Consider the following 14,332-nt stretch of genomic DNA (forward strand, 5'->3'; position numbering starts at 1 on the left):
TTATTAATTTGGTGATTTAGGGGCTGGGGAACAGGAGCTGGGATTAAAAGCAGAGAAGCATTTTGACGGAAGGCTTATATGTGGGAAATTCAAGTAGTACGTAGGTAACAGTAAATGTCTATAGAAAGGAGAAGAGGAAGACTAAAAATGGAGAGAAGACGGTCCATTCTAAGTTTGCAAAATTCCTGTAGTAAAAAGAACACGAGGATCAGCACCTGTCCCAGGCTGTGTATACAGGTGACTGTCTTACTAGCTATCTGACCTGGGGCAAATAACCTTGATAAGCTTGGGGAAAACAAGCTCCTGGCCTACATCAACTTTTACCATCGCCTCGCCCTCAGCCCAATTCTCTTAATACTAAATCTCATTTAAATAAAAATTAAATACTCCACAGGACCCCCTGAAGCCTGAATGCAGCTAAGCCAGCCGTTTCACGGTACCTTCTGTTGGTTTTAAGGAGGGTCAAAGGAGATAGCATGCACTGCTATTCTACCACACCCAAGGTCAAGGATGTGAGTTCTGAAAGGCAGTTAATTTGGTTTTGGTTTATGTACATTTAGGTAAAAAAGTTAATGTGAAGTAAGGTGACAAAGCTAGAGTAGAAATCTCATAATAGGATGTAATTTGGCATTAGCTTCCAGGGAAGGAAATTGGGAAGGTGTATTAAAAGCCAAAACTAGCTCACACACTGATCAAGGAATTCTACTTGGGCACCTAGCCTGAGATTCTAAAGAACAATCCAAATAATGCTAAAACTATAATGGTATTCACTATAGCATTGCTTGCAATAATAAAAGACGACAAATGCTTGAAATGTCCAATAAAAGGAAAATGGGTCAATTGTTACATCTACTTGATGGACTATGGTGCAGCCATTAAGCATAAAGTTTATGAAAAACATGTAAAATCCTTAATACACATTAAAGATATGAAATATAAGTACTATTTTTATTATATAAAAATATGCACAGAAAAAAATCAGAAGGAAATACAGCTGACCCTTAAACAACACGGGTTTAAACTGTGGTCTGCTTATATGCAGACTTTTTTCAATACAGTCGGCCCTCTGTATCTACCGGTTTCACATCCATGGATTCAACCAAACACAGATGAAAGACAGTATTTTCAATCCATGGTTGGGAATCCGCAAATGTGGAGGGTCGGTTATATGCATTTTTCTACACCATTTTATACAAGGGACTTGGGCGTATGTGGATTTTCATATCCACAGAGTTCCTACAACCAATACCCATGGATACCTAGGAATGACTGAAATTTTTGGGGTGTCAAAAAGTTATACACATATTTTGATGTATAACAGTATAGTTTCTGAAGTTTTCCCATCTATGATCTTGTGTCATGCCATGACAACACTGTAACATTAATTCAGTTATCACCATCCCCATTATATACAGAGTTGAGCTCACAGTGGTCAAAAAGCAGGCTTAAGTTAGCACAGCCAAGCTCAGTGGTAGGGTAGTTCTGGGACTAGAAGAGACATCTCACTCCACCCTGGGGGCCTCCAACCTGCTTTGGTTAACAAGATGGGCAGAGGTTCAGGGATGACAATGAGAAATGTTGGAAATCTCACAAATCTCACATAAACAGTATTCTCTTGTGTAACAGGCCCATGGTAAGCCCTTATGCAAAACCTGGTGCCGTAACATGACCTTCCAGTAGCCTACACTGGATCAGACTTCCTCTCCCCCCACATCTAGTCCTGCTGCATGAATTTGGATGACAGACAACAGCTCCAAAACCAGAGGCCTGTTTTAGGCTCTTCAGCCACTATCTGCTCACTACATGACCAAGGGCAAGTTAATTTACTACTCAAGCCTTAATTCCCTCTATAAAAATGGGAATAACAGTAATAATAGTTCTACTCCCTCAGGCAGAACTATGAACTAACAAGGAGAAACTATGAAATAAATGAAATAACCCCCCCCCCAAAAAAAAAAAAAGTTATACACAGATTTTGGACTGCACAGAAGGTATAGGTGCCCCTAACCCCTGCGTTGCTCAAGGGTCCATTGTAAATGCCAGTAACAGGTCAGGTGTGGGAGTATAGGTAATTTTTTCCTATAGTGTTTTCCCAAATATCCAAGAATGTGCTTATATCCCCTTAATTTAAAAAAAGGTTCAAAAAGAATTTGGATGCAATACATATTGCGAGTGTGTAGAACTAGAAAGAGAGTAAGATAGACTTAAGATCTAATCCAAGTTTTTAGCTGCCTAACCCAACAGGGAAAGAATGGGAAAGAGAGACTACAAAGCTAATTTTTTTTCAAGTCAAAAATACAAAGTGGCTCTTGTATGCACTGAACTGTTCGAGGTGTTTTGGATGATAAAGTATTTGAAATCCTCTCTACCACCTAAGGGGAAAGACAATTCTAAGTGACTAAAATTAATTCTTAGGAAAGTAATTGGAGTGCCAAAGATTTGGTCCCAGAGCAGAGGTAGGAAGAGTGATGAGACAACGACAGAATGTCGCATGTCAGCCCTTACTCTTGTCAGCCCTTAGTTCTCCTCCATGGAACCATCTGCTGGAGGGGCTCCCGACTTGTGCATTTCTCCTTCATAGTAATACTCTATCAACGTGTGTCTGGAGACTTGAGTCAGACTGAATCTATCTTGGGTATGATGCCCAAGGAAATATGATCCACGATTGACTGAAATACTTCACAAGCCAAAGAATGTGGTTTCTGGGCAATAAAAAAAAAAAAAAGAAGAAAGAAAACAGCTCATGCAGAAGCATGTCAAAATGATGGGACTTTATTTCTATGGATCCTTTGGTGTCGGATAAGGTGTGGACTCTGTCTAAATCTTTCCCCACATTCAAGACATTCATAAGGTTTTTCTCCAGTGTGAGTTCTCTGGTGTGTAATGAGGGTTGCACTCTGACTGAAGCATTTCCCACATTCAGAACATTCATAAGGCTTCTCCCCAGTGTGGATTCTCTGATGTTTAGAGAGGTCAGAGCACCGTTTGAAGCTCTTCTCACATTCTTCACAGGTATAGGGTCTCTCCCCTTTATGGATTCTCTGATGTCTAAAACGGTTGGAAATTCGGCAGATTTCCCCACATTCATTACATTTGTAGTGTTTCTCTCCTATATGGATTCTTTTATGCCGATTGAGATGTGAGCTCTGTCTGAAGCTGTCCCCACATTTGGAACATATGTATGGCTTTTCCCCTGTATGTGTCCTCTGATGTTTAATCAGGGCAGCACTCTGGCGGAAGCTCTTCCCACATTCTTGGCATGTATAGGGTTTCTCCCCAGTGTGGATTCTCTGGTGTTTAAAGAGATCAGAACGCTGTTTGAAACTCTTCTCACAGTTATCACATTTATAAGGTCTTTCTTCTCGGAACTGCTTCAGGGCCTCAAAGAGGCCTGGACTATGGAAATTTTCCTCGTTGTCAGTAGATCTGTGAGGTTTCACTACTGGAAGTTTCACTGGATCCAAACTCTGTTTGCACTTGCTGCCACGTTCATCAACATCAATGGACCTCTCTACTGTGAGGTCATGCTGACAAAGAACAAAGTTTGAACTTCTGGCACTATTCCCAAATTCATTATTTTTGGAGTCCCCCCCTTCTGTGTAACCATTTGTGAGATCTGAGATGTTGGTGAGTCCTTGCTCTTCAGGAGAATGTTCAAGTTTCAGTGATGAGGGGTTTCCTGATTGCTTTTCCACCCTCTCATGTGTATCGCCACACTTGGAAAACAGTGGAGCCTTCCCCTGTGACCCTTCTTGTAGCTGCCTCTGTGGCTCTACGTCTAGAATTTCTTGCTTTGGAATCAACTCTTTGTTCTCAGTTCTGATTTCCAAACCTGAAACATTAAAATGACAAATTGTTAACATTTCATCCTGGCAAGAGTGAAATAAGCAAGTACCAGCAAAAACCCCCGCCCCAACCTTTTTAATCTCCATAAAACCACTCCTGAAGTTAAATTGTTTTAAGTTAACCTGTCAGATGTGCTGACATTTTCCTGTGCAAAACCAGTTCCTTTGCTTTTATACTTGTGCCTGTACCCACTAAGCCATCTCTTCTCCCCCGCCCCACTCCACTGTTGTTCGTCACCATACTATGACAGGTAAATTGGGAAGGGGTGTTAAGAGAGGCGGTCTAGCCTTTATCCCATGTCTGAAGGATGGTTTAACAAAAGAAATTCTATTCCTGTGATGAGTTACAGTAAGTAGACATACCAGGAGCCTCCAATGTCTGAAGGCAAGGTTTGTGTGGGAGATAAATCTAGGACTGATTTGAAACTCTGTAAAGGAACCAGATTCTATCCCCTAGTCCAGAATTCTTGCAGTTTACTCTCCAGGAAGGCTGACCCAGATAAATTCTGGATTGGGGACATCAGACACAGCTAAGAATAGGAGACAGGTACCACTATCATATCAGAATGATTACGTGAAAAGTGACACCCTACTTAATTGGTAGAACCTCACTACAATGTCCTCTCCTCAGGCTCAAACTATTTGCTCCAAAAGCTTATATCCTCCAGGCAGAAAGGGCAGTAATTTTTATGGCAGGGATTTCATCGGCTTATTCCCTATTGTATCTCCACTTAGAATAGCACCTGGCTTACTGCAGACACTCAATAAAATATTTGTTGAATAATCTCTCTATGGTAAAACTCACCAACTCAGGCGAAAAGACCTAGAGACACTGACATAAGGGAAGTCCAAAATCTACCATCACCTGATGGCCACCCCTATCCTGGAGATCCCCGGTTCACAAGTCCTACCCTAACAGAGATTCCAGTCAGAATTCTTACGTTTGACTATTAACACGTTGCGTACGGCGGGGTTTAAATCCCTCATACCCCTCTGTTCCGGCAGGTTTTTAAAAGAAACTACTTTAAAATGCACTCTTCTCTTTAAAGCGTAAATGCTTCTATGTCATTTATTATTTTTCTATGGAATTTTTTAGGATTTACTCACGTATGATGTTAGTAATCCCTCCTGGTGTGATACTGCAGAAAGCAGCTTCCTTTGTGCAGTGGGACACGGCAAAAATTGCATATGTACCGAGTTTCACTTCTCACTTTTTTTGATGCGCACACTTTACACACCCGTGTGTGATATTTTTTCTTTCCTCTTCCCACTATGGGCTCCAGATGATGCATGGCCAAATCTCCCAAGAGCCTGGCCGGATTGTCTTCCTTGGGGGCCCGCGGCGTCGGCACTTTCACAGCTGGTTCCCTATCGCCACTCGTCTCACCTCCCTGTCTTGGCCTCTCACTGCTCTCTGCCCAATCTTTTGAAATTCTGAGAAGATATTGTTTGAATCTTATTTTGCTGTCTTGATTCAACGTTTTATAGACCCGAAAGGAATTAAAAAGTGCACAGTTGATCAACCACAGCACAACTTTTTTAGACCACTTCATTGTTTTTCTTAGTATTGTGTAGTATGATAAATACATGTCTGCTCTGTCAACACCCTTCATGCAATCATTGTACTTCACAATACAACTGGGCTTCTTGACCATAAGTCCTGTTCTTTTATTCATTTTCCTTGTATTGCTCATGGTTGCATCATGAATGGTCGTGATCATCCTAACCTCCCGTTTATCTTTCCAATTCAGGAGCAGGACTTGGCCTTTTCGGCAAAAGCTGTATTCCCCTGTTTTCAATTTTTTTGATTCTTTTTTCAAAATCTCCGGAAGACCTCTATTCACTCTAATTGTGCCACATACTCTTGTTTTTGTGGCAAGAAGAGATTCTGCTGTTTTTACACTGTTATAATAATTGTCCTGGTAAACGTGATGCCACTGGCCAAGGCTAGGTTTCAAAACTGATAGGATAGTTTCTTCAAGTTTTTTACCCTCAGCTGCATAAACCTCCAAGTTTGAAATGTAGCCAGATTCACTTTCGCATAACATGCGAACAAGCAGTCCATATTTCACTATCTTTGCTGGGTTGTATGTGCGGAATTTCAGTTTTCCTCTCCAAGGAATCATTGCCTCATGTAGGGATAATTCTTGTTTTGGTTTATAAACTGTCTGAAATTTTTCTACAATATAGTCCAACACTGGTCTGATTTTGAATAGCCTGTCTACTGTTGTGTTTGAATACAAATCGTTGTTGTTGAAATGCCATGCTTTCCATATATATTCAAATCTGTTTCTAGACATCAATTGCCAGAATATAGGTGTTGAAATAAAAGGATCAGTACTCCAATATTCTTTCAATGACGTTTTCCTTACTTGCCCCATGAGGATTATTATAGAGAGGAACTTCTTCAACTCAGGAACAGTAATGTCAGACCATTTTCCAGACTTAGGAGATAATTTGTATTTATCTTTGTTCTGACTGTAGTACCGGTTGGACTCATCGCACATGATTTGGAAAAAGTCATCACCGAGAAAAAGTTCCACGACTTCAGAGATACTATCAAAATGATTAGGCCTGATTTGTACACCAGGTGTACCTTCAAATTTCTCCAAACTAACTTTTATATCTCGTTTTTTCCATGTATTGGAAACTTCACTGTCAATTTCTTCATCGTCACTATTTTCCGAAGACTCACTGTCGCTAATTATGAAAGAATGAATTTTTCTTCTTTTACTCCTAACTGGAAAGTCGCTGTCATTTTCACTCTCACTGCTCTCTTCATTGGCCTCAACAGGTACATCGGATAATTCATCAGCACACAAATCTGCTAAAATTTCATCTTCTCTCATTGTTTGACCTTTAGCTTTCGAAGCCATACCTACACAATCACACAAATAAAATAACTGCAACAAGAAATTTTATAAGCGTAATACCCCCAGTTCGAAAAAGAATATAGGCACAAGTAAAGAATCCAATGTCTTCTTGTGTGAAAACAACCAAGCACCTAACACAGCAAAACTCGAAAACAAAACTCGGGCAGTGAAACCGTATGAGCAAGTGTCTTGAAGGAAACTAAACCCAAACCAAGAATGCCTCTTGTGAGCGCATCTCATATCGTGGGATTACCAAACACGCAGCCGAGTTTGGACGACGAAAGCCAGAGATGCTAGTGTAAGTGCTTTTGGGAGGCCTGAGTTAGTGATAAACCCAAAGACGCTGAGCTTCAAAAGTGTTTATTTATGCGGTCAAATGAATCTGCTCCATTATTAGAAATGAGGGTCTAGAAAACTGAAACCCAGTGGTACATCAGCAAGTGGCGATCCGAGGGAAGAGCTGCTTTTGAATCGTGCAATGGAGAACAATGCAGCTTTGAAAAAAATCCATTCTAACGCGAATGGTAGCATTGTTGCATAGCAATGCATGATATGTTGAACATAGCAATGCATGGTAGCATTGTTGCATAACTATGGCCAATAATATGAAAATAATTCCTTTCAACTTCCTATAAGTTTGCATTGACGAGGTTACAATATCTATTTCATGAGGTATCACCGAAGAGTTAAATAAAATAATTCGGTGTTTTTCCAAAAATAACATAATTCAAAATCGCCTAAGGGATACTAAGGTTCCAAATGTTATAAACAAATCACTACAGTTCTGGAAAACTCTGTTTATTCGTACATCCACTGTTGTGAATGTAACACGTGAAATGACTCATGGGTGAAAAAATGTATCCAATTCAAAATCACTATTTTTTTAGAAAAAAATAATATGAATTCTAAAAAGTGTACATATGATGCAGACTTTATTCATTAACGACATTTGCCCGTTAGATATTAACGAAACACAAATAATTCAATAAAATATGCAAAGTAAAAAGAGTCAACAGTAAAAACGAGAATTCTTGTTATCCGTCCTTAACGCATGGCTCAGAAAAAACGAAGATTCTCGTGATCCGTACGCAACGTGTTAAATACAAACAGAAAGTGAAAGGTTACCAGTAGTTCAAGAAAACCTCTAATAGATACGACAGTGAAACATGTAATGCATGAAATGAGAAAACTTAATAACCGGTAACTAGTATTCTCAGATTAATAAGAGAAGATACTGCATCCAGAAAACAAGGAGGCTATAAGAAAAGGAATATTTAAAGAAAAAAAATTCTTGAAAATGAGAGCAAAAATATTTCAGTTTAAGAGTTGGAAAATAAAGCTAAGGCAATCTCATAGATGAAGAAATGGGAACAGGGTGGGAGGAACCTTACAGGATCAATGAGTTCCAACATCCATCCAACTAAAAGAAATCCCAGAAAGAACACAGTAAAAATGAGATTAAAAATAGATAAATTTAAAAATACTATAAAAAATTCCTCACAACTTAAAGGTATGAGTGTCTATATTATAAGGCCCACCAACTACTCAGAACAATGAATGAAAAAACAACAACACCTCACACTAAGGCATATCCATGGTGAAATTTCATACTAGCAGGATTAATAAAGAAAAACTTCTAAAGGCTTCTATACAGAACAGATTGTACACCAAGGATGAAATATCGCAGTGGAATCAGATTCTCAATAGCAACATCACAAGCTAGCTAGAAAATTCAGTCTTCAAAATTCAAAGGTAGAATCATTTCTAAACCAGAATGCTATATCCAACTACTCTACAATCCAAATGTGAGAGAGGAGTAAAGACATTTCTGACACTCAAAGTTTCAAAAAATTTAGCTCCCATGTATATGGAACACACTGGAAGATGCTCTCCATCAAATCAAGGGGGTTAAACCAAGGAAGAAAATGGTATGAGACCCAGGAAAGAATTCCCAGGGTAACAGTGAAGGAAAGTTCTAGGGTAACAGCTGAGTAACAGGTCTGGAGAAGAAGTCTGTTCACACTGGAGCAGAGGAAGCTTCAGGAGGATCTCTCCAAGGGAATTTGAAGATGATGGCATATCTGATATATGTGAACACTAATGAACAAAAAAGACTGATTTAACTATAATGAGAGAATTATGGACTGCTAAATGTGTGTATGTTGGGGGGATAAAACTCTTGTCTTAGTAGGCAGTCAAGAGATAATAACTGAAATTGGGGGAAAATAGCAGAGTAGGTATCTTATTTAGAAATATAAAACTAAATAACACTGAAAAGAGTTAAAACCATTTTAAAGTTATGTTTGCAAAATTGGAAACAGGATTAAGAAGGGCCTAATATTTCCTAAGACTATTTGAACCATAAAGTAAAAGACTGAAAAAACTGACTATATTAAAAATTTTAATTCTATACAAAAGATGCCATAGTGAAAAGACAAACCACCTGTATAACCAATAAAATAAAGGATTCATATCAAAATTATAAAGGACAGCCACAAAGCAAATTTTAGAAAGATAATGCAGGAAAGAAGGGGAGATAAGGATATAAACAGGCAATTCACAAGAGAGGAAACCAGAATGTCCAAAATATATCTGAAAGATATTTAACTCATAGAAATCAGGGTAAGGCAAGTTAAAACCACCAAATACCATTCATTCATTAATCTAAATAGTATTTACCCAGCACCCATCCTGTGCCAGGCACTATTCTAGGCACAGAGAATATATTAATGACCAAACAGTCAAAAATCTTTCCTCTTGTGGAGTTCACATTCTAGATGGGGTGGTCAGACAATAAATAAACAAAACATTAGACAGATTATTTGAGGTAATAAATGCTATGGCCCAAGTCAAGCCAGGCAGAGGATCAGTCAGCAGCGTGGGAGGAGATAGTGGCAGGCAACCTGCAGCGCTAAACATGACGGTCAAGTCAGACCTCACTGAAAGGTGAAATCGGAGCAAAAACCTGAAACAAGTCAGGGAGTTTGCTTATAGTTTGTGGAACTCTGGAAGAACATTCCAGGCAGAGGGAACAATTAGAGCAAAGACTATGAAGCGGGTTGCCAGCCATGGTCAAGGAGTAGCAAGGTCAGTGGAGCTGGAGCAGAGTGAGTGAAGGGAGCAGGAGATGGGTCGGTGTGGTAACGGCCAGTCACACTGGGCATCACAGGCATTTACTCAGAGTGAAATGAGGAGGGTTGCAGATTCTGAGCGGAGGTGGGACGCAACCTAACATTTCAAAAGGAATACTTGGACTACTGTGTTAACACATCATGCCATCAGCTGCACACCAAATGTTGACAAAGATGTAGAGAAAGAAGAAACCTTGTATACTGCCGGTATCCTTTTGGACAGCAAGATGAGCAAACACCCCTAAGTACCTTCTCTTCAGAAACTCCTACCGTGTTTCCCTGAAAATAAGACCGGGTCTGATACTAAGTTGTGCTCCAAAAGATGCATTAGGGCATATGTTCAGGGGATGTCATCCTGAAAAATCATGCTAGGGCTTATTTTCTGGTTAGGTCTTATTTTTGGGGAAACACAATACATATGATCACAGGGAGAAAGATACAAGAATGTCCAGTGTGATACTGTTTGTGGTGGTGAAACACTAGAAGCCTTAGTGTCCATTTATAGGAGAATGGATAAATGAATCTTGAAATATACACAATGAAATATATAGGTGTTAAAATGAATAAACATCAACATGAATAAATCTCAAAAATGTAATGTTGAGAAAAAGGCAAGGTGCAAAAGAATCATACAGTAATATAATTTATATACCGTAAAAATAGTGTATACACATTCACAGGTTTTTACATTTACATGTTTATATATGTATATGTAGAGAGAAAGAATGTGTGTGTATGTGGTTACATAAATATATAAAAAGAATGTAAAGCAAACATGGAAATAATAAATACAACAGGATGTTGGTTACCTCTGGAAAAGGAGCGTAGGGAACCGCTTTCAGGAAGGGTTGCACAATAGCTATAACATATTATTTTGAAAAAAAAAAATGAAGCCAATATGGCCACTACTAAAATTTGATAAACCTGGGTGGTAGATACACAGGTGCCCATTATGTTTTTTAATACTGTATGTATTTTATTAAAAAATGAACCAAAAATAAGCTGAATCTATCACCTAACAGTATAAAACAAAAAAATCTTCCTTGGGTCACAAAAGAGACTCTAGGTCTCTCCACTTATGTCTGTGAATGGCACTGGCTCAGGGAACGGACTGAAGCAAGCCCTTCCGACATAACATCGGTAGAGACAAGCAAAGTCACAGCACTTACCTGGCGGGACTGTGTTCCCATAATCCTTCAGTGTGCTCTCCCTGTAGAAGTCCCTCTGCACTGCGTCCAGATGCTCCCAGTCCTCCCAGGTGAGAGACACAGCCGCATCCTTGACTTTCACCAAACCCTAAAACAACAGGAGATCTCTCAGCACCTGCTGTCCCAGGACAGCCTTTCCACGAGTCTCAGGATGAGGCTAGACTCCAGAGAAGGGTCAGCCAGCACCGAGGAGGAAGCACTGAGAATGAAGTAACCACCATGGCTGTTGAGTCATGTACTGATCAGTGAATCATGTACTGATGGGGAGTTTCTAAGTGACTAATGAGAGAGGCTGCCATTCTCTTGCAATCCCAAAAAGCCTTTCTGTGGACCATCTACACATTTGAGGTTAAGAGTGAAATATATATTCACTGGAGTTATAGCCCTGTGATTTATCAAAATGGAAATCTGGTATAGATGAAAAATGTACAGATGACTAGAAAGTCCCAAGTTCCAATGCTGGCCCTGAAACAGTTTCCTCATGTGTGAGATAGATACAAATATATACGTTAAGAAGATGAAGGTACCTCACCAACAACTCCTCAGTGTAATTTCCTTTCCCTTCCTTGACCATTGCACAGTACGATATAATCCAACAAGATAACGTTTTCAGATGGCTTATTTAAATATAAGTTGACCATTCTGAGACGGTAAAGCCATAGTTCTTATAAAGGGAAGGTTTTAAAACTGATGCAGGGAGTTGGCTGTCTTGGTTTCACTAATGACTCACAAACTGACTCCAAGGATCTCTCACTCAGTGACAAGGAAGGGGAATATATTTTGTTTTTTTTCCTGCTATGTCTTGTTATATTTTATATTGTTTTGACATCTTAAAACAAAAACAAAACCACCTTTCTGGCTGTGGAGAGTGCCCTTCCTGGGGCCAGCCAGTTCTTAGAGAGAGCAAAGGGCTCAGCTGGGATTGGTTTAATCCAGAGCCGTACCGTCTCCATCTGGCCCATACACTCCAGGAGGCAACATTCCCCCACTTTACTCATCCCAAGGCCAGGTACCAGGCAACTAGGGACCACTGCTATAATTTACAGCCCACTGAAATTAAACTAGCAGATCCTACTGTTCCCTCCGCCCTGCCCTGCCTTTCTGTCAGAAACCCCAACACAGGCTCTGGCCTAAGCTTTCCCCTAGCTCCTGTCACCTGCTTGACCGCCCTGGTGTCTTTTCCATGACGTCGTATGGCATGCAGAGCCTCCTGTCTCTTGGACCTGTGTGTGATAATTTCCCCCGAGCCTCTCCTCTGTCTCTGTGTAAAGGAAAACCACACTCCTGTGTGTCTTCTCTCCTTTCAATACTCTGAATACTTCACTACAACACTACGTCACTTCTAACACCAGATGTGTGTGTGTTTCCACACGTCAAACAATTCTGCAACACCAGCTGGGTTTCACGCCGTTTAGCTTAATTCTGATACTGCCTACCTGGAGATGGGCTCAGGTCCCAGATTAAGGACTCAGTCCTACAAGACTGCCCCCTCCCCAACTTCAGGCACCAACTGCAAGGCCATGACCTGTTTCTGACCAACCAGCTGTAGATGAGAGGTTTCCACAACCCCCTCTTCGGGTTCAATTAATTTGCTAGAGCGGCTCCAGAACTCAGGAAAGCAGATTACTTACTAGATTATCAGTTTATCATAAAAGGATATGACTCAGAAAAAGGGAGATGGAAGAGATGCATCGGGCAAGGTCTGCGAGGGTCCTGAGCTCAAAAGCTTTGCTTCCCTTGAGTTGGGGTGCATCGCTCTCCCGCTAAGTGGATGCATCTACCAACCTGGAAGCTCCCCGAACCCCATACTACTGGGATTTTTATCGAGGCTTCATCATGTATGTATGATCAATTATTCACGCCACTTCCAGCCCCTCTCCCCTATCAATTGTGGGAGAAGGGAGTCGCCAAACCGTTAAAGAGTAAAAAGGTTCCTCACATTCAGTGTGGTAGGGAATTACCGTTCTAGCCTCCTGACATCTTTCTTTCCCAAGTAATCTAGTTAGACAAAAGGGGTGTCTGACAATGGGTAGACAATACTCCTGTGTAGGTTTTGTGCTGAGAGGTCATAACTTAAGGATCATTTCCTGGTTGGATTTGTCACCGTTTCCCAAGTAAAGTTTCACGCACATCCTAAAGTTTACACAAAATGTAATGAGGGAAAACTTCTGAAATTCGTAGCATTCATACAGCTCCATTCCCCACACTCCCATCACCAGCACGCCTCACCTGGGGTGAGGTCGCACCCAGCGCTCTCTGAAACGCCCGCACTACCGCTGCAGCCTCCTCCGCGCTGTCGGGGCAGTGCTTCCGCACGCAGGCCTGGAGCTCGGCGGGCAGGATGGTGAGGAACTGCTCCAGCACCAAGAGCTCCAGGATCTGCTCCTTCGAGTGCATCTCAGGCCTCAGCCACCGGCGACAAAGTTCCCTGAGCCGGCTAAGCGCCTCTTCGGGTCCCGCCACTTCCTGGTAACAGAACTGCCTAAAATGTTGTCGACAAGTTTCGGAATCGTGACAGTCCCCTGGTGTGTCGGACTCCCGACCTCCGGCTGAGTCTTCCTCCACTTTAACTATCAAAAGTCCATCACGCAGGGGCGGCGCGGCGACCCTGGCCCCCCCAGCCACCCTCCAGGCCCCCGCCTCAGCGTCGCTGCCTTGACTTGCGGTGAAGAGCGAACTCATCTTTGGACCCTGTCGACTTTCCCCGAGTTTTGCCTTCAGGTGAGAAGAGAGCAAACCCTGCAAAAACCCAAGAAACTCATGGGCTCTCCCCAAACAGCGGCTCCCTCTGGGACTCCTCCTATCCACAGCTGGGCCACTTACGACCTGCCTCGTCTGGTGACAAAAAAAGCTAGTATACCAGACAGGAAGTGCGTCACCGAGTCACTGCGGTGCTCACGCTGGCGGGCATTTCCGGGGCCTCTCTAGGCGCCAGGGAGGAGTGAGATGCATCTCCGTGGTTATCCTTTCCCCGCTCCTTCCAAGGATTCTCTACTTCTTTCCAGGGATTCTCTAGGCGTGTACCTTGCTTTGTAGGGCTTGCAATCCTTCTGGTTACAGAACTAAAGGATACTCTTCTTTTAAAACTTGAATATCATTCTTTTTTTTAAAAAAGATTTTTATTAAAATAAAGCTAACGTACAATATTATGTTTCAGGTGTACGACATAGTTATTCAACATTTATATACCTAAAGAAGTGATCACTGTGGTAAGTCCAGCAACCATCTGACACTGTACCACTCTATCACAATATTATTAACTATATTCCCCATGC

The 14,332-nt window shown here is 41.3% G+C and overlaps 1 protein-coding gene across 2 annotated transcripts; it reads right to left on the reverse strand.

The window, feature by feature from the left end:
- Positions 1-2,752: 2,752 nt before the first annotated feature.
- ZNF394 (zinc finger protein 394) lies at positions 2,753-13,919 on the reverse strand. 2 transcript variants are annotated; one of them, XM_088796695.1, is made up of 4 exons: positions 13,287-13,919; positions 11,019-11,145; positions 4,953-6,723; positions 2,757-3,832 (listed from the first exon to the last, which is right to left on the reverse strand). In XM_088796695.1, exons 1-3 carry the CDS (start codon positions 13,737-13,739, stop codon positions 4,961-4,963), a joined length of 2,343 nt encoding a protein of 780 aa, XP_088652821.1. In that variant the 5' UTR covers positions 13,740-13,919; the 3' UTR covers positions 2,757-3,832; positions 4,953-4,960. The 2 variants fall into 2 exon arrangements, with proteins under 2 accessions (XP_019573912.3, XP_088652821.1); XM_019718353.3 differs by lacking the exon at positions 4,953-6,723 and having other exon boundaries at positions 2,753-3,832; positions 13,287-13,918.
- Between the last annotated feature and the right edge of the window lie 413 nt (positions 13,920-14,332).

Source organism: Rhinolophus sinicus, chromosome 3 (genome assembly GCF_057876585.1).
Source record: "Rhinolophus sinicus isolate RSI-liver-muscle chromosome 3, RSI-T2T, whole genome shotgun sequence".
Classification (NCBI taxonomy): domain Eukaryota; kingdom Metazoa; phylum Chordata; class Mammalia; order Chiroptera; family Rhinolophidae; genus Rhinolophus; species Rhinolophus sinicus.

What these genes read in the sequence shown, in the direction of transcription:
- ZNF394 (XM_088796695.1), bottom strand. Translation starts at nt 13,739, where the DNA reads ATGAGTTCGCTCTTCACCGCAAGTCAAGGCAGCGACGCTGAGGCGGGG. An exon ending in TGGGTGCGACCTCACCCCAG is followed by an intron (nt 11,146 to 13,286) that starts GTGAGGCGTGCT and finishes CTGTTGTTTTAG; the next exon opens with GGTTTGGTGAAAGTCAAGGA. An exon ending in TGGGAACACAGTCCCGCCAG is followed by an intron (nt 6,724 to 11,018) that starts GTAAGTGCTGTG and finishes GTGATTGTGTAG; the next exon opens with GTATGGCTTCGAAAGCTAAA.